Source organism: Camellia sinensis, chromosome 13, assembly GCF_055761805.1.
Source record: "Camellia sinensis isolate YWXY chromosome 13, ASM5576180v1, whole genome shotgun sequence".
In the NCBI taxonomy this organism is placed as follows: domain Eukaryota; kingdom Viridiplantae; phylum Streptophyta; class Magnoliopsida; order Ericales; family Theaceae; genus Camellia; species Camellia sinensis.
In genome coordinates, this window is record NC_138973.1 from 20,328,576 (window position 1) to 20,353,384 (window position 24,809).

Below are 24,809 nucleotides of genomic sequence, written 5' to 3' on the forward strand. Positions count from 1 at the left end.
GCGATCGGCGGTGGCCGACGCGATCGGAGAAGGCAACGCGATCGGCGGCTGGAGGCGACGCGATCGGAGAAGGCAACGCGATCGGCGGCCGGAGGCGACGCAGGCGACGCGACCTCTCTCTCTCTTTCTCTCCCTCTCCCTCTCCCTCTCTTTCTCTTTCTTCCTCTGCAAATGCAGAGGTCGAAAATGGCGGAAAAAAAAGAAAAAAAAGAAAAAAAAAAACGGAATGCCCAAAACGACGTCGTTTTGGGCATTCGGGGGCATTCGAGCCAGGTATTTCGGGCCCTCAAACATTTTCCATTTATTTATTATGGAGCACTACACGTAAGATAGAACGGTACTAACCGTTGATCAAAATGGTCGGCCAAACCAACGGTATCCAGATAGGTACACCTCAGTAAAAAACACTCGTGACCCTATCAACTCCACACGTGTCAGAATATATTGGCCAGTTTCATTTCAATCTTATTTTCCTCTTATTTATTTATTTATTTTTTTCAATCTTATTTTCCTCTTTTTTATTTATTTATTTGTTTTATTTTAAAAAATTTTCCAAATAAAAAAACAAAAATCGGCATTCTTAACAGAGAGAAGAAGAAATCTTTCAGAGAGAGAGAGAGAGAGAGAGAACAGGGGAGAGAGAGAGAGAATATAGATTATTAAAGAAAGAGGAGAGAGAGAGAGAGAGTCATGTGGTTTGAGGACTCTTCGATCTGATTTTGATTTCTTGAGTTTGTATAGCAATATTGTTTTAGTTTGATTTCGGATTTTGGGCTTGATCTACTCGAATCGAATCGGTGCCTCTCCGGATTCGTTGTGATCTCGCCGGAAAAGTGCACCGTTGATCAGATTCTCAGATTCCGATCGTCTCCGGCATTCGCGGGGTTTGAAAATTCGAAGCAAAGATGGTGAATTCTATGGTCGAACGAGCCACCAGCGATATGCTCATCGGTCCAGATTGGGCCATGAACATCGAGATCTGCGACATGTTGAATCGCGATCCTTCGTACGTTTTCTCGCTCGTCTGTAATGATTTATTGCTCTTGTTAATTTCATTGAATAGTGTAGGATTTTGGGTTTAAATCATCGATTTTGGAGGTCAATTTGGTATTTATGTGGAATCCTTTGTGTTGAAGTTGGTTATTTTGCATTCCTCCATCCAAAAGTTTTGTTTTTTCCTTCATAAATTTATAGTGGCCCGAGCAATATCAATCATGTGTGTCAACGCTTGTTGTTAGCGCGGTTAGGGTAAACGTTCATCGTTCTATGCCATTGCCAATAGGTGAATTGAAAAGGAAATGGTGAATATTACTGTTATCGAATGCTTAAGTTCACTGGTCTCTTATTGTGGTTAATGCTGCGTTTGGTTGAGGGATTTGGGGAGCAATTTGGAAATGGAAATGAAAAAAGTATGTGGAATTAGGTGAAGTATAGACATATTTTATTCTCATTTCACCTGTTTTTTCTATTTCCCTTTTTAAATCCCTTTTCAAATTCCTTAACCAAACACAACTTAAGTGTATGTCACTAGTAATCTGGGATTCGATTATTACTAGCTACTAAACAGCCATGAAGGATGCTGGGAAAGGTTATACAATAGAACCAATGGGAGACTGTACAAAGGAGTCTATAAGGGCTGAGCAATAGTATAGACACAGTTTGAATCGAGAGTGGGGGCTTAGGGTTTATGTGGAGGTGGGGGTAGTGAGTTGCAGTGATGATTCTTTAAATATGTAGATATGGGTTACGTACCTATTGCTCAAAGATACTAGAGAGCCTCCATAATTAGATAATGAGGCTTGTGCTGCCAGTCCTTCCATTTATTTTGTTCATTTACAGCCTATTCAGGCTCATTTAGTGGATAAAATGAGGCTAGCTTGGGCCTTTCCTTTAGTTCTATAAGTAGATAAGTCCAACCATGGAAAGAATGATGACATTTATGTATGTATAATATATCACAAGTGAGTCATTGTAGAAACTATGTCTTTGACTATGTTACATGGACTCGTACCGAGTATTGGGTGCGGGTATGTATCCAAGTGTCAAACCTTTATAAATTTAAATCTTAAGATCTTGGAATATGTATCTAAAATTGGATATGGGTGCGAAGAAGCGTCATATACACATATATATTGCATATTAAATAATATTCTTGGATGAAATATTGTAAATTATAAAGAAATATGATTGAAATTGAATAAGATTCAGGAAAAATATAAAATCTCTATATTTTATTCATGTGAGAGGCTAAAAATATTACTTTACTAGCAAATGTGAGTTTCTTCTTCTCATATATTATAACAAATTAAAGGATCCGAGTGTCTAAATTGGATACGAGTGTCAGACACATATCCCATGCCTTTACCCATGTCATTACCGGTGGACACGGGTAGTGTGGGGGAAATAGAAAAGTCCATGTAACATAGGTCTCTGATTCTTGAAAATGCAACCAATATCTAACGCGACATGATATTTTGTTTTTTGATAAATTAACATGACATGATATGTCAAAATCTATAGCCTTACCTTTGGTTGAAAAACCAAGTCCAATATACCAACTTATTGTCCCATTGTGCTAAGCCAAGCTATAACCAATCTCGCGCAATGTTGGTTATTATTTAGCCAAGCTCAAACATTACCCAAAATTTTGATGTGTCAGTTTGAACAGCCTTGCACAGCTGAGTTACACTGATACACATTAGAGCTATGATATGTCCATGGTGTCCCTGCCAGGTGTGGGGCCATATATATATATATATTTATATTTTGATATATTATTTGTGCTCTTTTATGTAAAGAGATGTGTAGATTTTGACATGTTCAATTATATAAGTTATTGAGAATGTATAAACATTTTTGTAGGTTTTAGTTTTTGTTTCCATACATTTTATTCTGTTTCCAAATTCTTTTCATTTCCCTTATATTTTTTAAGCATGTCCAATACACTTCCTTTTCACATGAGTGAAACAATACACCTAAACAAAATTTTGATTCTTGAATCAAGGCACTAGGTTGAAATCATTGTGTTGGTGATGACTGTAAATTTAAGACATATGAGAGGAATTTTTCATCTTTCATCCTATTTAATGGGCACACTTCTTTCTTCCACTTTTATGCATATGGAGCGTTGTTACTTGCTCTTCCTTACTACATTTTTTTTGTATGGGAAGTTTCATTCATGGTGTTGATAATTAAAGCTGATTTTTTTGGGTTGATTCTTACGTGGTGGTCATCATTAATTTGGTTTTGGTTCTGGTTCACTAGGCAATCAAAGGATGTTGTAAAAGGCATAAAAAAGCGCATTGGAAGCAAGAATCCAAAAGTTCAACTTCTTGCCCTGACAGTAAGTTCCAAACTGACTATGTTTTCGTTTCATTTATATAAATATTTTTTTAGATTGGCTTTTTTTCACTCTGCTTTCCCTCTTGTGGTGTTATGCACATTTCTGAAAGGTTTCTTTTAACAGTCAAATTTTAATTACTTTTGAATTCTACTTTTGTCTCTAGAAAGCTTTTACACCTACTTTTAGGTGTTTGTGTATTGCGCATGCTAACAATTTGTTGTTGAAAAGTTCTGCCATTGATTTGGTCAAATGGTATTACTGTCTGGTGATGGTAGCATTATTTCATGGCCAATATAATTAATAGGAACTAAGCTTTTGTTATCTGGCTTTGGGGTCTTTCTTTTACGAAGTCAAAACTGTCTTGTGATAGCATCTTGTTTATCTAGCTGTGTTGCATTGGCTTTTCGCACTGTATCACTATTCAATGTGCATCACATGATATTTGACTTGTAGATGTGCTTTGAATGAGGCTTGCCAAGAGGGCTGTAAATCCTGATTTACTTCCAATGTTTGAAGTGCAAAAGCTTTTGTTATCTGGCTTTGGAGTCTTTCTTTTACGAAGTTGAAAATGTCTTGTGATGATAGCATCTTGTTCATCTAGCTGTGTTGCATTGGCTCTTCGCACTGTATCACGATTCAATGTGTATCACATGATATTTGACTTGTAGATGTGCTTTGAATAAGGCTTGCCAAGAGGGCTGTAAATCCTGATTTACTTCCAACACTAGCCTTTTTTTTTTTTTTTTTTTTTCTTTCTTTTCAGTTGATTGAAAATTTCAGTAATTGAGATACTCTGTACAAATAAGTTGGTCATCTGTTGGAAACTTGTTTGCAAACTTGAGATAAAGCCGTTTTATTGAATGAATTGCAACATTCTCCTGTCATTCTCACAACATTGTCTCACAGAAGATTTGTCAATTGGCTCACTTAGTCTGTTTACCATATTCTAGCTATTGGAGACGATTGTAAAGAATTGTGGGGACCTTATCCATATGCATGTTGCAGAGAAAGATGTGCTTCATGATATGGTGAAAATAGTGAAGAAGAAGGTTAGAATTTTAATTCTACCATTGGTTGCTCCTCTATATATGCATGGTTATTTTTTGAAATAAAGTTTTTGTTTTAAAAACATTCCTTATTTGTTATTCTGTTTATTTTTTTAGCCTGACATTCATGTCAAAGAGAAGATATTGATTCTACTTGACACTTGGCAAGAAGCTTTTGGGGGACCAAGGGCAAGATATCCGCAATTCTTTGCCGCATACCAGGAGTTATTGGTAAGTCGTGTATTTTTAAAGTATTTCTCAGATTGAGAAGTATATATTTCAGTAAGAAATTCCATACTTCCATATATTTATGTATTATTTGCTGGGTGTGACTTTTCATTTTGTTGTTTATAAATAGGGGCTATTTAACCATCATATTTTGTTTTTTAAATTCTCTGAGGCAAATATTTTATTCATTTCAGCGTATTGGGGCAGTATTCCCCCAGAGAACTGAAAGGTCTGCCCCTGTATTTACACCCCCGCAAACACAGCCTCTAACATCATATCCACAAAATATTCGGGCACCAGAATTTGGGCAAGAAGCAGCTGAGTCTTCTGCAGACACTGAGTTTCCAACATTGAGGTATATATTAGGTCCTTTTTTTCTGTTTGAAAGAATTTTTTATATTTTATTTTAATTAACAGCCAATTTAGCAGTGACATTGATGTCATACAACTTCTGAGATCAAATTGAAAGTGTGAAACCAATTCTAACCCCTCATGTACATTTTCTGAAGACCCTGTGAACTTATGCCTATTTGCTTGCTGAGTGATCAGGTGGTGTAGTGATTGATGGTGTGTATCCTTTAACTTTTGTGCTAGCTTTATATAATAGAACATATGATTAAAGAAGACACCAGAAAATAGTACCTTTTGAACTTTATGCTTATATGCATTGAGTGATTAGGTGGTGTAGTGATGGTGTATGCATCATCCTTTAATGTCTGACCTGATTTCTTTATTTTTTTACGGAGTAAGATATAATATGTTCTATTATATAAAGGTAGCACAAAAGTCCTGGCCAGGCTGTTAAACCAAACAAGTCTTGAACTAGGCACATGCTCTGTTTATTTATAGATAAACGAACTTGAACAGGCCCATAGCCAGATTGAGCTCAAGCTTGCCATGAACTCGGTTCATTCGCAGCCCTAATCTGTAGTGTTGAGTCACTTTGTTGTTCCTATTTTATGCTGTAAATGTTTTTTTCCTGACAAACTAATTTCTCTTCTTCATTGATTGTAAGAAAGGGGATTTGGATCCGCATAAACTAAATGTGCAACTCTTGGTTCCATTAAAACTCTTTTACATCTTCCAAGTTAAATATTGTTTTAATCGATATTTCTTTGCTAGCTTGACAGAAATTCAGAATGCACGAGGTATTATGGACGTCCTTGCAGAAATGTTGAATGCATTAGATCCAGGGAACAAAGAGGTATATTTTACACTCTATAAGTTGTAAATGAGAAGTAGATCTGTTTTCACTCTGAGATAATACTTTGGTGTAGTGAGTTATATTAATGATGTAGCAGTAGTAGTACAATGTAAAACATCCAACATGCTGAACTGATAGTGGGATGTTAGAACCATTGGACTTGTTGTAGCCTGGGTTTGATCAAGGACTAAAATAATGCTCTATTTAACGAGTCTTTTTTTATTGATATTGACCACTAAAAATCATATATGTCGGAAGTTTTAAAAATTCATATATTTCTTGCACCGTTTATTCCTTTTTGGCAAATTTAGTAGTTTATCTTTGCATTGGGTTAATCATATTTCCACTTTGCAGGGGCTTAGGGAGGAGGTTATTGTTGACTTGGTTGAACAGTGCCGCGCATACAAGCAAAGAGTGGTACACCTTGTTAACTCGACTTCGTAAGGCCTTGAATCACTTATCCCTTTACTTATGCTGATTTGTATGACGCCTTTTCGTGTTGAATTCTGACTTTTTTCCCCCTTTTATCCCTTTCTTTCTTTCATCTTCTTCTAATGGTGAAATAAAAAGGCGAATTTTATTGATAGTGATAGAGGAGCAACAAGCTGAAGTAGGCTAAGGTGTCCTTTGGGGGAAAACAGCTTCAGAATTAAGTAAAATCTGTGAACTACCAGAATATAAATTAACCCAATCAAGGAAGTAGTGTAAAGGTGGCCTGGCCTCTATCGCTATCAATACTCCTTTCAGATCCAATATGGCCTGTCCAGAAGATGGGTCTTTTTATCTGCAATACTCCCTTTGGGTCTTAAACCCCTTTTGTTTATATCGGTTTGGCCCTGGAGCACTTCACCCCCCACATTAAAAAATAACCATTTTACCCTAGTGTGATTTGGCACTAAAGTGCAATGCTAATTCTGTTAATGACAGATATAAAATAACCTTAATACCCTCTATGTCTTCTTCTTTTACCTTCTTTATTCCTCTCACCTTTCTTAACCGCATATTGACATTGTTAAACCACATTCTAACCCAAGTTCCTTCAATTTTTTAATCCAATTTCCAACTTAATAAATATTAACCCAATTAAAACTAGTTTTAACCCACATATTAAATTAATTTTCTAACTTCGTGTGTATATATATATATATATATAATATTTGAAGTGGTGGAAAGGAAATGCAGGAGTGGGAAGTGTAATAGCTATTGAATGAAGTTTGTATTTCCCATGAGATGGAGCTTTAGAAGAGCATCAGAAATGGTTGGGATTTTGAGACTCGGTAGAGGTTGAGATTTTGGGTTTAAATGCCAGTATGGGATGACCCTTGGCATTGAATTTTTCGAATCTGTTTGAGATTACGGTTGAGGAGGCAGCCTGATAGCAGATTATGTAAGGATACTTGGAAGGAATGTGTAGAATCCCTACTTGGGTGATGCATTGTTGGAGTGTCACGGGAGGAGGAGGAAGGGGGTTGCCGTGGAGGAGAGCAGGGGTGGCGGCAGTGCAGGGAGGGGAAGAAGATGAAGACAAGGGTTAGGGTTTTCAGATTGATTAGGGAAGATGATAAGACAAGGGCATAATTGTCTTTTTGCATGGTAATTTGACACTTTTTTATGCCAACTCTCAAAATAGGCGCTTGTGGCACAGTGTCCATCAATCTAGACAGAATTAATAATGGTAGGGAGGGAAAGCGCAAAGTGCCAAATGGCCCAGACCCTAAAGGGGTAAAATGTGTTTTCCCAAAAAGAGATTCGGAAGAAAAATTATTTAAACCTAGAAGTTTCCATTTTGGTTGATATATTCGCAATGCAAACATATTTTTTTGTTTGCTACTCTACATAACATTGGTTTTCATTATATTTTCTGTCAAATCTGTACTGGACCCATTGAACTGTTTGGACCATCGTTGCACTTCTTTTCAATTTCCAGAAGTTTTAGATGCAGTAATATCAAGACCAACCTCGCAGAGCAATCCTTCACTTATTTAGGGCTGGTTTGGCATACTTTAAAAAAGTCAAAAAATCAAAAAGTTACTAAAAAAGTTAAAAAAGTATCATTATTCACCAAAAAAATAAAAAATAAAAAAATTAATTTTACAAAAAAAAAGTACAACTCACATGTCACGTGAGTTGTATTTTAGCTGCCCACCGTTTGTGCAAGGGGAGTAGGCGGAGAAGCAAACAAGACGGTGTTGTTCAGCTCGTGGGGGCCCATCACGGGTCCCGTTTTGATAATCTGAACCGTTCAATGTGTAGAACTCGTCAAGTAATATATGTCTGTAAAAAATCACGTTGATCGAATATTGTTAACTACATGATCAAATCAGTTTTGTATAAAAAATGGATGGTGTTGTAGTTAATGGTTGACAAAAAACTAATCCGATCAGATAACTATCGATATCCGATTACCGTGATTTTTTGCAAGCATATAGTACTCAACGAGTTCTACACATTAAACGGTTCCGATTAGCAAAACGGGGGCCCGTGGTGGGCCCTCACTGGCCGAACAACACCGTTCAATTCAATGCCCGAAATGAGGTGAGTTTCTCCTATACACTACTCAGCCCACCGTACTGCTTATTCTGCCCAAGCTTCTCCTATACACTAATTTATACAATTTTTTAATACACATTTTTTCGTAAAAAGTCAAAAAGTTATTTCAAACAACCATCTTTTTTCCTCAACTTTTTAGTCCAAAAAGTCAAAAAGTGCATTTATTTAGAACACCTCAAACAATCCTTTAATGCCTCATTTTGGCACAGTAAAGTCATTTCAGATGGCTGAACTTGCTACGCCATTTGGAATTAGTTGGTGTGATTTGGCTTCAATTTTTGGTATCACTCTTCTTTGCTTGAAACTGAAGGACTCAAACCCTGGGAAAAGAGGAGTCAGCTAGAATGTAGAAAACTGCTTGAGTTGGAGATCATTGGGAGTATAGGATGGAGGATTGCTTTACAGCCCCCGAGAGGTTGATAGCCTTATTTCCAACTTTGTTTTGAACCTGGGGTAACTCCCCTTGTAGTTATAGTTATTGGTTATTTTCCTGAAATTTCACCTTAAATTTCGAAAAAATTAACCAAGGTTGGAGGTTTGATGGGTGGAGCTTCACTCGCACTTCGATAACAAAGTTAAAGTTTCTTGGCTTTTCAAAAAAAAAACAAAGTTAAAGTTTCACTTGCCCTTCCATAACAAATGGGTTCGTGGTGTGTAAACATAAATACAAGGTATAAATCCGATTGGTTAGACATTCTATACTAGTCTTTCCCAGGTAGAGAGTTGCTTGCTTTTAACTGTCAAGTTTACATGTGTTTCCTTGTATCTCTCTGATTGATGATTCGCTATTCGATTCACAATTTTTACAAAATCAATATGAATCTATGGGTGAATCTCTTTTGGAAGTGAATCTATAGTGAATCACATGATTCACGATTCGATCCACTTTTTACGATTCATACAATTCTTAAAATTATCGTGTCTGACATATTTTTGACTATTTTTTTTTCTCATCTTTTTAGTAAAAATGACGTAATACAATTTCTAATAGCGTTTAGTACCAAAATAACAAATACGTATTCATGATTTGTTATTTAGTGATGATGGAGTTTTTAATAGGATCCAATCAGATTCAGTCAAACTCAACATGTTTTTAACCTTCTTATTTTTTTCCTTAAAAAATCATAATATATATTCTTTAAGATTAAAGTAGCTTACACCATGAATTATCTATTGCTATTTTATTAAATTAAATATAGTTGAATATTACATAAGTGAGGTCAGTTATACTTGTTCAAATATTTTAGGCTTTAAAATAAAATATCCTAAATAATTTTATTATTTGGTCATTGTTACTTGGAAAAATATGTATGCTTATTGTCTAAATATTAATATTGTTGTTAAATTATTGTTACTTTGGAAATTGAAAGTTTGTCTTTACTTACTATCTTTATTAAGAATGATTAATAAGAAATATCTAAAAAAAGGGAAATGTAAGATGATAATCTTACATAGGAACCTTTGTTAACTTTTTACCTATTAAATCATGATGACCTTCATTCAAACAATATTTTCATTTATTTAAGTCTAAATATTTCATATTCATAAAATATATTTAACATCCAAGGGTGTACATATATTTTCTAAGTAATTTAGAAAAAGTGACCAAATCTTTACGATTCACGATTCGATTCGTGATTCGGTATGAGGCCATTTCAATTCACGATTTCGAATCTTGATTTGACAACTATGCTTGAAACCGTTTTAGCATCTCTCTCGTGTGCATTTTCTTGTATATTTGTTTCTGATTTTTCAAATGAACAGAGTTATATAGGGAGCTAACTCTGCATTTCTTTTACATTAAATACAGTTGTCACCGTGTATTTTCTTTTGACTCTTGCAGAGATGAATCACTGCTATGTCAAGGGCTTGCATTGAATGATGACTTGCAACGTCTCCTAGCCAAGCATGAAGCTATTTCTTCAGGAACAACTGTTCAAACAGAGAAACAGAATCCTGAAACTGTTCGAGCACTGGTTGTTGTGGATGCTCCTCTAATCGATACAGGAGACAGAAAACAGTCTGATGGGGGGTAATCAACTTTACTTGAATTGTTTTCCTTGTAGTATTTATGCTGGCTAGCACCCTGGCACATTGGTTATTACCTGATTTTTTTTTTTACAAACTTATTATCTCAAAACATCTATTCAATCTAGATCGGGTCTTTGTAGAGACCAAAACTTCTATTTGAAAACATGTTTTGACATCTTATTGAGATTTATTTCTGTTTAGTCAGTTTGATTACTTATGGTGGATATGTTTTGCTCTGTTTTTAGGGATATGTTATCTTTAGCAATAAGGCAATGGATATATTTTGTGAAATTAGATTTTACAAACCTTTTAAATGCTTGATTGAATCATTGAACTTTGGAAGATTTATCCAGCGGATGTCTAGAGTAGAGTGTTTTATTCTCATTATAGAACAAGTATTTTGGCTTTCTGTCTTGATGGATGCTATTATATTGAAAGTTTATTTTTTCTTCTTGAACCATTGATTTGTTTTTGTGTTTTTCCTTCCCCATTCCCCTCCTCTTCACCATTTGAGATGTTCAAATTTTGATATGGCTTGACCATCAAACCTAACATGAAAATTTTAATGGAATTTTACATCTTTTTAATGCAGTTGCTGGTTATTATTCTAAGCAGTAAAAATACCTTGATTTTTCTACAGATCCACCTCCAGCGCTGGTGCAGGTATACAGCTGTTAGTTCCTGCTGCTCCTGCTGCTAATGGTCCTACAACAACTCCAATAAAGGTTAATCCTAAAATGGACCTCTTGAGTGGAGATGACTTCAACTCACCTTCATCAGTGAATACGCTAGCTATTGTTCCTGCTGAACCCCAGTCGAACAGTCCTGTAGCTAATCAGCAGAATGCCCTTGCTCTTGTAGACATGTTTTCTCAAAATAACAATAATCAGCCTGTTTATCCAGTTGGACAAGCATATCCACCTTCAACGCCACAATTTCAGCAGCAGCAGAATTTTCAACCTCCACAGACCTCAGTTTACTCAAATGGAATTGGCCCAAACATGATGGTACCTCAATATGAGCAGCCAATATACACACAAGGTGCCAATCCTGCCTGGAATGGACAGATAGCCCCCCAGCAGCAGCCACCTTCTCCTGTCTATGGTGCGTTTCTAGTTCACTCTATATGCATTTTTTTTTTTTAAAAAAAATTTCAAATATCTATATGTGCACTTCTACAGTTCCAGTTCTGCACTCCTACAGTTCCAGTTCTGCACTCACAGTATGCCCAATCAATAGACAACTAGTTAGGAGTGGCAATTTTCCAGCTGACATGCCAACCCGCCCAATGCCTACTAATTTTAAGGGCTAATGTCAGCGTTTTGGACCCATTTAAAATATGAAATTGGTTCAGCTTAGCCTCTTTCGAGCTTTTATTTATTTATTTTTCCTTGTCATTCATCTTACTGCTGATAATTAGCCTCCTGCAAAGTTCAGGTTTTGCTGAACCCTGCATATTATTCTTCAAATGCCTTTTATAAAAGTCCATAACATCTACAGCCTTCATTAATTAATAATTTTGTGAATTATTTTAAAATGTTATAATTAATTATTACACCAATATATGATATATTGCAATAAATATTTAGTTTCACAAATTTAAAGTCTCTTTCAAAATTTCAAAAGAAATGGGCTAGAATCTAGATGGCTTGGTTGGGTTTGATGTGAATTTAATGAGATTGAGTTTGGAGTCCTCATGACCCATTTATTAGATGCTCCAGATTTTGCTCACGAGGGTGTCTGGGCTTGGCCCGTCTAATTTCTAAGTACATGTAGTACCACATCCACATATATGAGCTAATTACAGGGCCAAAGCTCTAGGGGTAGCTTTGAGAGGGAGTGAGGAATGAAACATTTAATTATTGGTTTACTCTTTAAAAGAAAGATAATCCAGGTTTTGATATGTCTTGAACAGGGAGGGATTTATATATTTATCATTTTGCATTTAAAACTGACCTTGAGCTCGCACAATTTTCTTAGGTGCTCAGAGCAACAGTTCGCTGCCACCACCACCCTGGGAAGCTCAGTCAGCAGACAATAGCCAACTAGAAGTCAGTCAATATCCTCAGCCAATGCAGCAGGTTACTCAGGTGGCTGTCACACATGCCCAGCCAATGCCAAGTGGCATGCATCAAGGATCTCAACCAGGTGGTATGTATATTCAGCCAATGACAGCTGGTCATCTCTCATCATTCAATAATCAAGGTATTCAGAGCAATCAGATGGCAGGGATTCATCCTCAGCAAATCCCGGGAGGGCAAATGGGTATGTATCCCCAGCAAATGCAGTCTGGGCAGATGGCTTATATGAATCCTCAACAGATGTATAGCAACCAAATGGCCGGATATGGATATGGTTACGGTCAGCAACAAAATGCGCAGTTTCTCGACCAGAGAATGTATGGGCTCTCGGTTAGGGATGATGGTGCATTGAGGAATCCTTACCAGCAGCAGTCTACTCCATCCTATGTGCCGCCTGGAAAGCCCTCAAAGCCAGAGGATAAGCTGTTTGGAGACCTTGTTGACATTGCAAAATTTAAGCCGACAAAAACTACTCCTGGCAGAGCTGGGAGCATGTGAAATAATATTAATGGATTTGCATATTTCCCCTTTTTTTGGTTTGCTAACTGGTTTTGTTACTTTTACATTTTTTTGTTTTTTGAGGTTTTCATTATACATATTCTTCACCTCTGCCCCATAATTGTGTTGCTTGTTTTCATTGTACTTGTGTACATTACTTGTAGAATTCTAGAATCTATAGAATTTGGATTCCTTCCTTCCAGTTGGAAGCCTTAAGCTGTGTTTGGAACTTGGATTTGTGGAGGGAAAAGATAAATTACGTAAGATCTAATTTTTTTTTCTTCTCCCGTTGTTTTCATTTCTCTCTCTATAAATTTAAGATCCAAACACTGTATCATTTGTTTTTATTTTTATTTATATTTATTTATTATGATATATATGTGGTTTAGGAGACTGGACTGTGCTTCATATCTGAAGATAGGTGAACTCTTCTGGTGTTTGAACTGTAGGGTTTTAAAAAAGTTGTATTGAGAGTTTGAAGAACCACGGAGCATTTTGTTGGTATGGCTTGTAAGAAATTTATGATAGATGTAGTTTATGAGTTACAAATATAGTGGATTTTTTTATTTTTTAAATTCCTTTGATTCTGGTGATTTTATCATGACGATTCAAAAAGACAATTCATGATAGATTGGTTTGGCCTGTTTTATCCTTTCCCGTTACTCTTGAGTTCACCTTTTGATTTCAGACACCCCCAACCCAACAAGAAATACAAACATAATTTGTGTAGAGAATTGTACAATGATGTGGTTTGTTGTAATCTCTACAGTTCTAATCAAAACACTTGCGATCAAGCTTATAGTTGTGTAAATTTTTCGTATGTAAATCATTTTTGAAATAAAAAGCAGAGAACACAGCTTCTTTTTTGTAACATAAAAGGCAACAGAACAAAACAACATCATCAACTATAGGAGGTAGTTAACACTCTTGTGCCTGTATAAGAAACAAATAACTGATCATATGAACAATACAAGGCAGCATAAATCTAATTGTAATAAATACTAATATTTTTGCAATCCAACAAAAACTAGTTCTGAACTTCTGATGAATTGTTAAAACTTCCTCAAATCCCAAGAAATTCAGCCATAATAAGTTGCCCTGCACCCTTCTGGTTCTTGCAAAAACTCCCTACCTTCAATATATTTCTGAATCCTCGCGAGCACTGCCACCGCCTTCTGATCCCCCTCTCTTTTCAGCTCCTCCAAAAACTGCTCAGACACAATACTCATCATCCTTATGAAGTGAATTTTGTACTTGTTGTGAAGCTTATAACCTGCCATGCTCAGAAACGCCTCGAGCGCCACAGCAGTATACACATTGGCAGGAAGCCCCATCAAGAACCTCACCAGCCACGCCCACCCGTGCATTATCCCATGCCAATTCTCCGCCCCCTCGACCTCTGTCTGGACCAGCGCCCCGTATAGTCTCATATAATTTGCCAACCGTTCTAAGTAACTGACATCGCTTTCAATCTTCCCATCTTGTTCTCTGTACCCAACTGTTCGATAAAATGCCTCTTTCGACTCGAATGCAAACTCTAAGTAGTTTCTGTGTTTTGGGACTGTGTAGATGCAGAGCCTGTTTAACTCAGCTATAAAGAAGTCCATTGAGTGAGGGAGTTTTGAAGTCACAAGAACAATGACCTGGGCATATATTGGAGCAAACCCGTCGTAGAAGCTCAACCTCTTTTCGCAGAAAGCCAGAATTTGCTTCGCGAATAGCAAGTTAATGATGGATCTGGGACGCAGAGATTTGTTGATGTAAATCAAAACACAAAACATGCAGCGGAATAAAATCATCAGATCATACCTTTTGATGATTGAACCTCGTGGATAAATCACGTGCTTCCAGAATCAGATCAATCAATCCCAGCAGTGGGGTGATATTACAATGGTGAATATCACCCACACAAACCACAGTGCAAAATGACTTTGATCGTTGTTTCTTGGGAGAGAGTCAGAATATGGGTTGAAACAGACTCAACGTTGTTTCTCTTGGATTACCCATAACCATATAACAAATATTTAATATATTATAATATCTATCCATATCAGTTAAGATACAGATAATATCTAATATATTATATCTATCTATATCAGTTCAAACTGATAACGTCTGTTTCAAGAGTGGTTATCCTAAATAGGTTTGATTTCAAAATCAAAACCTATTTGGATAAGGATTCAAAATCAAATTTTAATGGTCATGCCACATGGGCGCCCATTACTAACATCTCCCACTCGCACATGAGTTGGCATGACACTGCCACATCTCTATCTCAATCTCCCCAAAAACGAACAATCTCATACTAGCCACTGCACCGTGCGACTGCTGAGAACACCTGCATGTGGGAGCTCTATACTAGAAACTCAAAATGAGCCAGCATAGAGACATCAACCCAAAAAGAAAAGAAATAGTGTCTCATATACCCCAGACCCATCTAATTACACCGGTCCAAAAAACATCTCTAATCCCTCAAAAAGAGCATGTTTGACCCTCTCAATTCTTGCAATATATTCACACTCAATTCGCCTCTCATACAGAGCGATGTGAGTTGCCGGCAGTGAATATACAACAGTGGTGTAATACTAGATGATCTTCCCTTTGCACTCATGCCATTTAGTTTAGGATTGACCGCTTTCCCAGTGATGTCCCTTAAGGCCGAATCATGCATGACCGCAGGCAACATACCAAAGTAGCAGAACATCAACCCCTTACCTTATGACATAGTCAAAAGTCACAAAAGGGTACATAAATGAAAGTCATATCAATAATGACTCGTAAGACTCACACGGTGAGGAAGCAGGGATCCATTCTCTCACCTCATTACTCGGTCGCTAAGCACATATAGTATGAATATATGTTACGGTGGAGTAACTCTTCCATAAAGAGTGACGTCATACTCGATACACCGTACAGATATTAGTCTAGTCGCTTTCTAGCGCCTAACCCGAATTCTCTATTTGCTCGCCTTCTAGGCGTCAAATGAGATCTCGAATCTGGCTAATCATAACAGGCACAACATGGAAAGTGGGTACTAACATCCATGTTTGGTCCTTAACACGACCTCATCTTGGTTATAACCAAGGCGACATACATAGTGGATGATTTAAGCCTCTCTTGGCTCCGAATAAAATAAACCACCAGTCTCATCCTTGCTCGCTCCCAAGCGTCAAGGGCGATTGCTCGTGTGAGTGAGCCAATCTTGCCTGCTGACATCATCATTTGCTAATCATTATGACACAAACCGTAATAGTGTCAACATCCCATCATCTCAAAATAAGTGATCGATTTTAAAAAAAATTGACCACAGCTTGCGCAATTATAGATTCCAAACATAAGCCTTATCAGCACCTCTTGCGATAAGTATATACAACGGAATCCACCATGTGCGCCTCACATGAAATGATTTAAGATCACTACCTCTTGCGCAATAACCTCTCTAAAGATATTTTTGGTGACCAATTTGCGTTCATTCTTAATGCGCCCAACTAGCGCAGATGCGCCCAACTAGCGCATTGAATTTTACAAGGAGCAAATTAATATGCTTCTAATAAAGCATTTTATCCACAGTCTAATGAGCAAGGTCAATGTCTAAACAACTCAGTTAACCATTTATCAAAGATAAAACTTATCATGCCGAATACGCCCACATAGCGTACTTTAGGCTCCCACAACAAAGAAAAAATCAAGGAATATAGGTCATCTGTTTCTCCTAAAGACAATCTGAGGATTCACTCAATAGCTAAGGCTCTGGCTTTTACCGATAGGTAAGTCAATGGGTTTGCAATTTTGCATCTAGAATCGTTCTAGGATATTCCTTATGTAAGTCATTGAAGACAAACCGAGAATTTTCCTAAAACAGTCCCTAAGGATCGTACATCCGAGCATATGAATTACATCACCCATGTCCATCATATCTAAAATGGAGGACTGCCCACCCTAGGTGGCGACAACCTTATAAATTCCTGGCTCATAATGACTAAGTAAGGAAAAACTTCTTTTGGACCATTGATCATGCCTCAGTGGTCTTCATCGATCATCGTTGCCCTATCATGGCTTGACGAAATCTAAGAACCACTGTTTGGATAACTGCTTGTAAAAGATTTATTGGAACTAGCAACCTTTTTGCGCTCCTAACTTTTCACCATAAAAGCAGAAGGTAAATCCCTACGGATCTACTTATCCAATTCTCTAATGAGAAATCGGGTCACAGTGTCCACAAATCAATGTTCCGAACTTATGTCAATTATAGCCTAAGTCAAAATAACCTCACTCCCCAGGAGGAAGTCTTCTCATGGTCTACACTTTCCTCAATGGTGCGACCATTCGGTATCTAGCGAGCCTTATGCCTCAACAATGACTATCCAAATTACGCATAACTTTATAACAGTTTTGCGTCATAATGGAAAGTCAACCAAATTATAAAAATGGTTAATCCTCAAAGACTTTGTCTTAAACTGCGCAACATTGATCCACTTTCTAAAAACAGGAGACTAGAGCCTTTGGCATTATCCTAGGCTCTTTATCATCTTGCGGAGCAATCATGAATGTTTCCCTCTCAATCACCCAGTGATGACGTGGAAAATTTTCACATTTGCTACCACGCAACTAAGAATGTAGAGTATTCTGTTCTAATGGAGTAATCCATTAGTAGACACATCGCTCCCACTGTCCCTAGGATATTGGAAATTTCTTTCCATTCTCAACTAGGCTACATAGAGCGCTATGCTTGGAATTCTCCATCTTATAGAGTTCCGAAAACTCTATTCACGTCACCTTTACTAATAAAACTTTATGTGACTTAGTTACACTACCACAAAGCTGCTTACCTATATGCACATGACCCGGAGGGTTTGCATGACCGCATACAATAATGCGCCACACGACCCTTTGTGTTTACAAGACAACATACAATAATGCGCTATAGAACCCTAGGTCTTAACTTCGCAATCTTATGAGAAGTAGAATAAAGATAAGCTGCTTAATGGTTACAGATCGCCCATAGATGGCTCTCTGCTAACCCATTACTCAAAATGGAGTGTAAAAACTGATATGGAGGGCACTTAGTTAGGGATATAGGCAACAAACTAGTGCAATTCCCAATTGGGAAACATTTTGCGCCATTATCTACCTAACATTAACAATATTTAATTCCTTATCTCTACTACACCAGTGTGTTGTTGAGTACTAGGAATAATCAATGTTCTAAGCATCCATCTCTCTTCACAGAGTTTTTCTGAAAAAATAACTCAAATAGATACTCGCCACCTTGGTCAAAACTAAAAGCACAAAAAACTCTTATCTAATTGATCTCGACCTCATATGTGCAATGTCAAAAATCATCTCAAAACTTTTGACTTATGGGAGATCAAATAGTCTTGACTCAGATGCGTATCGTAATCTATAAATGTGTTGAGATTGAGGCTTAGCTATTGTACCCTCACACATATCTAGTCACAAAATATCATAGTGGACTAAATGCGCCAAAACAAATGACCTTCTGCGGCTTTCCTACTTACTTGTGCGCACCCATTGCGAACAAAGTTACACATTCACATGAGAGCAGGATGTCATAAGCGAGTGGGCCCGAGAAGGCCTACTCAAACCATCGTGTCATCATCTCATTAATGTGATTAAGTATAATAAGCCACTGGTTCATGACCAATGTCATAAACTAATTCCAATCATCTTAATGTGTGAGTTCTCGAAGACAAGTTTTAAAGGTTTAGGCCCAACTAGGTAATGACTCACGACTAAGTCATATTCACTAGATCATAAAAAGGATGTCATGGAGATATCAACTGCGCCTAAGTCGCAAATTTAACTAGTAAGTGCTAATCCCCTGCACCTTCAAGTCAATTTTATTCTCCATACACTTTAATACATCTAGTTGAAAGATGACGATACTCCTGTTGCCATCTCTATTTCTCGCTTCATAGTTACTTGCAATTAATTCTACTATCCACAAGAAGGAGAGAATAAGCTATCAACTATGATAGCTCCTGAAGTAACTTAAGCGCGAATTAGGCTAAAGAGTCTAATTCAACACAATGCTCTTACAAGCGATGCGTTAAATTCTTAGAGTCATAACAACCTTGTCAGCCTTAACCTTTTCATTACTATGCTGCAACGTTTGCGCTTAGTGGTAAATGTTATTCAAAACGTTAGCCTTGTAAAGGAATCACACAAAGAAGCACCTCATCCATGTTTCACACTCAAGTGTGGAAACAGTAAGTGTCCACACTTAGACAAGTTGGCAATGCTAATAGATTTTGCAGCCACTAAGCGCTAATCTTTTCACTCAGTGTTAATAGATTTTGCAGCTTCTAAGCGCTAATCTTTTAACTTCACGTGATATTTCAACGCACACTATTATAGTGCATGAAATTTCGCTCAATCCACTCCCAATAATTGGGTAGAGAGCAAAACACTGCTCGTACTGGCTACTCGTCTTACACTTAATGACTAATTTATTTAAGCTCGCATTTCTTGGATGACGTGACTCTTGAATGTTACTTCATCCAATGATGTAACATTATTTACAAGTCAAATTACAAAGTCAATCCGCGCAACTCATTAGTCAAGATCATATACAGATCTATTGAGGGCTTACTAATTTCATAACTCCAAAACTCGCCAACCAAAACTATGTAGCGTGCCGCTAACTATAGCGCACACATTAGTTTTTATTGTGCCAAACAAGGCAACAAAAACACGGCGACTTTGAGTCATGTTTCCTTACTTTGGCTCAATTAAGGTTTGACCTAAAGTCTCCAAGACTTTTTCTCATCTAAAGAATGGGATTAGTTTGTTCACATTTGAACATCTCTACTAAGTCTAGGTCAACCAAATTAACTTCCATAAGCTAAATCAATTTAGAGAGAAATTCGCATTGGGATTAATTTGATTAGCATAATATAATTTTGCCGCAAAAATCTAAATTAAATAGTGACAATATTACACAAGTCGCAAGATCGAAAATCCGCTATGCTCGTAATCATCTCTTGCGCCACAAGTGACAATTATCCAAAATTTAGTTTAATTTATGCGCAAAATATTGGTTTTCGGGAGTTAATCTACAAAGATTTCTCTCAACCGAATAACCTCCCACTGACTATGGCATATACAAAGCATGATAAATTCCATACAATAGCATTTTAATGTAAATCTACAAATAACTCATGCTATATTTATTTAATAATGGAATTCTAATAAATAAATAAATAATCATGCTCTTCTAATTACAACATATTACAAACCCAAAAAAATATGCTGTATTCAATATTTAAATTATGCCATAATTAAAGTGTACATTGTTCTGAAATATTCTGAAATTTTTCTGAAATATTCTGGAATTTTAAATGACTAATAAATACACATAAAATTAGAAATAAAAAATCCAGAAACTGATAAAATGAGAAAATATTACCAGTAGATATTAAAACATTTCAGAAGTCCACAATAAAAATTTCAACCCCGTAAAATTATTTATGCAATACCAGCATCATTTTAAAGCATAAAAAATGAATTATTAACACAGAATAAATATTTTTTATTTTCGTAAAATTTTCAAAATTTTACAGAATGTAGAAAAATTAATTCTGAGTCTAAGGGTACCAACCATGCTTAAAACAAAGCTATAACGAATAAATTATGGCCAATTAACGCAATTCAGAATTAAAAAACAAACAAACAGAGCCTTAGAGCCAAGCCAGCGCGGAAAAACGGCTCGGCTCGGCTCGGCGCCGCTCAGCGCAAGTCGGCTCAAGGATCGGCTCGGCGCGCGGCTCAGCCTCGGCTCGGCGCGCGGCTCAGCCTCGGCTCGGCGCGCGGCTCCAGCACGCGGCGCGCGTGCGGGCGCGGACGGCGCGCGTGCGTGGACAGCACCGCCGACGCGCGCGTGATGGCGCGTGCAGGCGCGTCAGCATGGCATCCGGCGCGTGTAGGCGCGTGGTCGCGCGTGGGCGCGCGTGGCTTCGGCGTGGTGGCGCGTGAATGCCACGCGCCGCCTTCCAGGGTACTGACAGTTCCGATTTTTGTACTGCCGGACTCCTTTTTTCAAAATAAAATCATTTATGCTCTAAAAAATGACATTAATGATCATAAAAATGAAATATTTTGGATCTCACTATCTTTTATAAATATACATATGATAAAAGAAAGCACGAAAATATCCATCAATGGCTCTGATACCAATGTAAATCAAAACACAAAACATGCAGCGGAATAAAATCATCAGATCATACCTTTTGATGATTGAACCTCGTGGATAAATCACGTGCTTCCAGAATCAGATCAATCAATCCCAGCAGTGGGGTGATATTACAATGGTGAATATCACCCACACAAACCACAGTGCAAAATGACTTTGATCGTTGTTTCTTGGGAGAGAGTCAGAATATGGGTTGAAACAGACTCAACGTTGTTTCTCTTGGATTACCCATAACCATATAACAAATATTTAATATATTATAATATCTATCCATATCAGTTAAGATACAGATAATATCTAATATATTATATCTATCTATATCAGTTCAAACTGATAACGTCTGTTTCAAGAGTGGTTATCCTAAATAGGTTTGATTTCAAAATCAAAACCTATTTGGATAAGGATTCAAAATCAAATTTTAATGGTCATGCCACATGGGCGCCCATTACTAACAGTTGAGAATATAGATCAATTCATCGGCTTTTGCTTTGATGGACTGTTTGAAAAATACAATTTGTTGAATCTTTTTGGCGATTATAAACTTGAGAAAAGTCTCGTTATCGGAATCCCAAAACTGGTTTGTTTCATTGAATGCCAAGTCATTGCACCTTTGTATCCTTTCATACTCTGATACCAATGCGCAATCCGTAGAGTCGATTAAATTAGGTTGAATTTGATCGCGAAGATTGGTTGATACGAGAAGATGAAGCGATCCATGTTTGAACTTTTCGATCATCTCATCTTTGTCTTGTTGATTATTACAAGGTTGTTGAATAGAAACAACATCATGATGATCATGAGGAGCAGTGTTATTTGCAGGTACGAATGCGAAACTCAACCCTAATTTTTTTCCAAAATTGAGAAACTTGTGAAATTCATCGTCGAATGGAGGGTCTTCATTGAGCATCATCTTCATAGCTTCAATTTCTGAGAGGGCAAAGATAGTTGTAGAAGAATTACACTCGGGTTGGGACTATCTATCTATCTATCTATCTATCTATATATACATAAGCCGTAGTTGCTTTGCCTTCAAGTTTCCATTTTTGAATCATGAATTTAAGGTTTAGGAAAAAAAACAAAAAAATTTAAAAACATAAAAAAAGCTGAGTTGTATAAAGTTTTTTTTATTCCAAAGAAGTTTTTATGTCCACTATGGTCAAGAGACCAATCAAAAATTGTCTTGACTACATATAAATGGTTCTTGATTTATTTACTTTTCCTATTATAATGTTATGGCAATAATTCTGTGAACCCTAAATTATCTGAATTTATTTTAAATGAGATTGTATGGTGAAAATTGAATATGTGTATTTTGACATCTATGTATAGAATAAATTTGAATTACAAAATAATAATTTTAAGTAATTTCTGAATAGTTAAAGTTTGGGTTTACAGTATTATTAATTTTATGGTAAGTGAATTTGGGGATAAAAATTTATATTGAAATATATATTTTATATTATTTATTTATTTATTGTATCTTACTGTTATATGCATTAATTCTAGTTCTTTTATTCTTGCTGAAAGTGAAGTCGGTGTAATTATGTGAAAACTATTAGACTTTTGTATTTTTTCCAAATCACATGAGAAGTTAATGTAATTTATTCTTAAAATTTAGATACTTTTATAAATTTATTTATTTATTTATTTTTCTGAGGATTGGAATTCCTCCAATTGGAGGATGCGACATGCATCTTAATGATCTAAATTGTTCATATTGTTAGGCTCTTCGAGAAGATTATCTATGCAAAAATTCAGATTGATTAAACAATTATAGTCACATAATCAAATCATACTATCTTTAAAAAAAATTATTCTAAAAAACTTACTTATTATTCATTGTTAATGATAAATATAATCTGATCAAATAGTTATTGTAAATAAATTTATGTGTTATGTGCATAACAACATTCATAACCCAAGATTTAGAACTATCATGATCTTCACAAACAGTAGCATAATGAGAAAAAAAAAATAACATACCTGGATCAGTTATGCGAAATCTTTGAGTGATTCAAAGTTAATTGAACATAAACTAATACAATATTAGTGAAAAACATTTCTCTCTTGAATATGTTATATTCAGAATAATTAATGGGTAATCAAAATATACTTTTATAGGTAGAGAGAGAACCAGTTTCCTAATACAATTATAACTCTATTTGCCCATCAAAGTAGGAGACTTGGAAATAATTTCATCTATTGACCAAATAATAACTTGTGGTTCAAGATATGAAACTATAATATTATTAAATTTATAATTCATATTACCATATCATGTGAGTCACCATAATAATTAAATAATTAAATTTAGTCTTACATTATTGAAAAACAAAATAATAACTTTGCATAGACATTATTGAATAAATAATGTCACATAAAAATACATACTTTTGTATCTCATCAAACCACCGATAAAAATCAAACTTATACATAATAATAGTAATAATATCATACTAAAATAATATTTAGAGGTTACAATCAGATCCGTAAATAGCAATATGCTTGGTGCTATAATGATCAAAATAAAATTTTAATGTGTTTTGTCATAGTAAAATTTGATAATATATAATTCAGTAAAACAGGAATAATAATGATTCATTATATAAAATGAATATTTTAGATATTACTAAATCAAATAATACATTGATCATCACCGACCAAATCTTTTCTCATGATAAAGACATTCATGCAAAGTATTTGATCATTCAAATACTAATTTATTCACTCTATACGAAAATAACAATTCAACGTAATCTTTATCACAAATATAAATGATAAGGATGGGTTATTAATCAAAGGGTTCCACAAACCCAAGGAAAACATAACTTTATCAAAATAATGGATGTATTCATAAAGTGTGTATTGTAGAGTCATAAATATTATTCATGAACCATATATAAATATATATATGAAACTCATAATCAAAGTTGAGCACAATTTTGTAACCATAATCAGTGTCATAACAATATACAAAATATATAAACTATCAATGACGGACATAAATTGAAATCATTATTTTTATTTAATGAAAAATATGATAATTCTTTAACTTGGCTCTTACACCACATGTAAATAAATTTATGCTATTATGCATATCACAACCTTCATAATCCAAGATCTAGAACTATCCTGTTCTTCACAAACAATAATATAATGCGGAAAATAAATAATGTACCTGGATTTATTATGCGAAACCTTTGAGTGATTCAAAATTGATTAAACATAAACTTAATATTGATATTACCGGAAAACATTTTCTCTCTTGACCCTCTATAGAATATGTTATATTCAGAATAATTGATGAGTGGTTAAAATATATTTTTATATGTAGAGAGATGATCAGTTTCCTAATACAATTATAACTCCATTTTTTCATCAATGCAGAAGACTTGGAAACTACTGTATCTATTGACCAATCAGATAATAACTTGTATAATATTATTAAATCTATAATTCATATTGCCATATCATGTAGGTCACTATAATAATTAAATGATTAAATTTAGTCTTACATTAAAAAAAATAATAACTTTGTGTAGACATTATTGAATAAATAATAATTTATTCACAAGTAATTCATCCTCATAATCATAATGCATATTATTAAATCATA

At 35.7% G+C, this 24,809-nt stretch overlaps 1 protein-coding gene and 1 long non-coding RNA gene across 2 annotated transcripts; both read left to right on the top strand.

The window, feature by feature from the left end:
- Positions 1-429: 429 nt before the first annotated feature.
- LOC114321780 (TOM1-like protein 9) lies at positions 430-13,183 on the top strand. The gene is made up of 10 exons (XM_082901686.1): positions 430-1,006; positions 3,265-3,343; positions 4,294-4,392; positions 4,507-4,620; positions 4,812-4,972; positions 5,740-5,821; positions 6,176-6,261; positions 10,215-10,403; positions 11,043-11,506; positions 12,383-13,183. Exons 1-10 carry the CDS (start codon positions 906-908, stop codon positions 12,979-12,981), a joined length of 1,974 nt encoding a protein of 657 aa, XP_082757812.1. The 5' UTR covers positions 430-905; the 3' UTR covers positions 12,982-13,183.
- Positions 13,184-13,696: 513 nt separating this feature from the next.
- On the top strand, positions 13,697-22,162 carry LOC145806047 (uncharacterized). Its single transcript, XR_014348476.1, has 2 exons — positions 13,697-14,741; positions 21,654-22,162. It is a non-coding gene; the product is annotated as an uncharacterized LOC145806047 (long non-coding RNA).
- Positions 22,163-24,809: the final 2,647 nt, after the last annotated feature.